The sequence below is a fragment of the Leiobunum rupestre genome, chromosome 3 (assembly GCF_980474605.1).
Source record: "Leiobunum rupestre chromosome 3, qqLeiRupe1.1.hap1, whole genome shotgun sequence".
NCBI classification, from domain to species: Eukaryota; Metazoa; Arthropoda; class Arachnida; order Opiliones; family Sclerosomatidae; genus Leiobunum; species Leiobunum rupestre.
This window is the reverse complement of record NC_143386.1, coordinates 14,871,665-14,874,949: the sequence shown is the minus strand read 5'-3', so window position 1 is coordinate 14,874,949 and position 3,285 is coordinate 14,871,665. Positions and strand designations below refer to the sequence as shown.

At 41.0% G+C, this 3,285-nt stretch overlaps 1 protein-coding gene across 2 annotated transcripts; it reads right to left on the bottom strand.

Annotated features, from left to right (window-relative positions):
• Window positions 1-475: 475 nt before the first annotated feature.
• LOC149949558 (uncharacterized) lies at window positions 476-2,164 on the bottom strand. 2 transcript variants are annotated; one of them, XM_090167862.1, is made up of 2 exons: window positions 2,074-2,164; window positions 476-1,997 (listed from the first exon to the last, which is right to left on the bottom strand). In XM_090167862.1, exon 2 carries the CDS (start codon window positions 1,812-1,814, stop codon window positions 621-623), a length of 1,194 nt encoding a protein of 397 aa, XP_090023988.1. In that variant the 5' UTR covers window positions 1,815-1,997; window positions 2,074-2,164; the 3' UTR covers window positions 476-620. The 2 variants fall into 2 exon arrangements, with proteins under 2 accessions (XP_090023988.1, XP_090023990.1); XM_090167864.1 differs by having other exon boundaries at window positions 476-2,011; window positions 2,074-2,145.
• Between the last annotated feature and the right edge of the window lie 1,121 nt (window positions 2,165-3,285).

Sequence of the window (3,285 nt, the reverse complement as noted above, 5' to 3'; positions counted from 1 at the left end):
AGAGACAATACAAATTCTGCAAAGTTAACTCATTCTAGAAATGGCTTTGAGTAAAAGCAAAGATAATATAGAACTCCGCGCGAATCCTAGATTTGAATTCTGATTGACGGTTTTGTAACGAGGTGTTTACCCACTTTCGGCCTCCATCGGTCGCTGTATGGTCCTGTCACAGCCAACTTTGATGACATGCAGTTGCATCATCAAAGTTGGCCGTGGTCTTATCTTTAGTTGGTTACCGTGATAACTACGGAGCTAATGTTTTAGGAGTTCCAGCAGCAAGTGGGTAAATGCTATTGATTACGCGCGTGACAGTTATATAATCTAGGGTACGAGGTTTATATTATCTTTGGTGAAAGGTTTACATGTTTAGAATTTAAGTGAAATTATTCGAAGAGATAAGCGTTTACCAATGGTTTAATTCGTAAAGTTATAGTACAAATGATTTAGGTTCATGTTGAAGAATATAATATCTCGTATGAAAGAAGCATCCATCTAGGCTATAATAATTAAACACAAATGTACCTTCGCCGGCTCGAGGCAAACGACACATAACTGGTCTTGTCGTAAGAGATGCATTACAGACTCCTGATAACACAATATAATCTTACGATGTCTAAAAATCATAAATCCATAAGGTAAACCGAAGGTCCGGTTACGACAGTGACTCCGGCATCAACGCCGACCTTCGTTCTGCTCGAGTAAGAGTTCCAGTTCTCAGCGTACCAGGCGTGCGGTTGATAACCGTTATTGGGTTGCAAGTAATAGAGGAAACGCCCACTCTTCAAACTCCAAAAGCGGATCGTTTCATCCTGTCCGGCCGAACACAAAACGTCGTTGTCTTCGCAAAAAGAAAACGGTATTTTCAAATCGTGATTGCAATGATCCGGGTAATAGAAAGGCGGCGCGTTGACTCTCAAATCCACCTGCGCCAACGAATGCTCGAAGCAACTGACCAACAGTTTTTCATCGTCTGCTAACAGGGCCATTTTCTGAACGCCGGGGTGGACGCGAAACGAGCCTACAGGCGTGACACCAGCCCGTAGATCTAGATAATGAACTTTGCCGTTGTGGCTGCCACAGTAAAGCACGTTACCGTCACTGTTGAAGGTCACGGACAGTATGTTCCCTGGCAACGTGGTGGTTCTCCGATGACGCCGTTCTAGACCATCCACGCTGGCGAATTTCTCACCACCAAAGGCCAAATCTTTCTTCATCGGGTTGTAATCGCAACTCCAAATCGCTCTTTTTGGAAACTGGTACGTACCCAAAGTAATGGGTAGGCGAGAACGCGACGCGGAAGTGTTACTGGAAGTTCGTGGTTCCGGGATGAGTTTTAAACAGGCCATGCCGCACATCCAACCATTGGTGACCACCAAAAAGTAATTGCGTTTGTCATCGTCCGTTCCCGCTTCTACCGCTTTACCGCAAATGTCTTCGATTTTCGAATTGCCGAAAGCCAAAAATTTGCTGCACGTTGATTCTTTAATGGTCCATGCCGCCAGTTTACTCGCAGTGTTCGAAAGGTCTTCTTGGAGTTCTTCGATGTACATCATGTCGACGCCGTTTTCGTTGGCCACGATCAGTACTCCTTTCTCGGGAAACGCCGTCAGCGCGTAAGGAACCGAACTGGTGTCCATTTCGAATTGATGTCGGTGCATCATTGAACCGAGTCTGTTTTCCTGTATTTGCTGTAAAAGGTCCTCTTTACGGCGAGGATGTGAAATGTGTCCGCCCACTGCCAAGTCTAGTATGTGTTGTATTATTGAAAATGTATTTCTTTTATGTTCCGCATTTGGTTTCAGATCTGTGCTCATTTTGAAGAAAAATGTAATTTAACTGTTCTAAGAATTATAACTAGTCCAGGCGACAGAAAACCAAAGTTTTGTGTATTTCGTCAGTTTAGCATTACCTCAAAATAACCAAAAGTCTAATATCGTCCACGTTCGCTCAGAAATGCACGGAAGAATGCTGCTAGTGCTAGTTGTCGATTATTTAAGCTGTGGAATACACACTTTTAAATAAATGACGGTCTTGATTTAATTTTATATTTAAATATAAATATAATATACTTACTATAGGAGAAACGCAGATAATAACAAGTTTTAACTATGTAATTTTTGTTTAGGTACTGTAGGGTCTCGGTCTACTGTAAACTGTTGAAGATACAGTCTTTGATTTTAGGATTTCGCATATTTTTAATAACGTAGGACTACCGAAACTACTATTAATTTTCAAGAGAAGGTAGGCAGAAGTTCAAAACGCTACTTCCATATTGAATTTTCTTCTTAAGTTTCCATATTTCCATAGAGCCACATAGTGGGCAACGCAAGAAATTCATATACTAATAGATTATCTTCTGCCAAGCAGACGATTTGCTATAAAACAGCGTCTGCTTAGTAGAGGCAAATCCAGCAGTTTATGGGCTTCTCGCTATGCCCGGTATTAGGCATGTAAATTGAAAAGGCAAACTAATGATATTCGTCTGCAGTTGTATTATTGTCTGCCAAAGTCTGTTACTCCTTTTATGCCCAATACCTCTTGTCAGTCAATCATAAAATAAGCTGGTGTTCGATTTAAGCCGTACATTTATGCTATTACAGTTGCAACCCAGGTTTAAAGCAAGTGTCGGCCCGACGTGTATAGTAACTCTTTTTTCAATAGTTGTGGCTAGCGTCGAAATAAAAAAGGTGGTACCATAAGTGTATAGTATTATTGTTTAAGTGTAACACTTCCTATTCTTCACATGCAAAGTTTTACTGAGAGCTATTCACAAGACAGTCTGCATTACGAGCTTCGTCGCCGTTTTGCGTCCTCTTGCTCACGCGTCACACTTAGCCTTTGACAGTGCCTCGTAAGGGGGAGATTTGCTTCTTGTGATGACGTCATTCCGTTACTAGCTCTCAGTAAAATTTTCCCCAAAGTGACAAACTGATGGAATAATATTATAGACTTTTGGCGGTACTTATGGGTACCCCTCGCGTTCCTTTGTAAATTGGTCAGTAATATAAATAAATTACAGCAATTATAAACAGTATTTTTACATGGAAGATATAATTTAGGTTAGAGCCCACCAAATAGAGTATAATTTGTCTATCTATAATACTCTACAATGGCTCTCTGACGACGTTATTATTTGACTATTTTGAATTTTAGCTTCCCTTGCCATAAATAGATGGCACTACGCTCTCCAGTAAAGTCGCGTTTTTCAAAGAATCGGAGAGATTCATGACCAACTCTAATAACAGGGCCTTTTAATAATACAGGTGGCAATGATAGAGCCGTTAG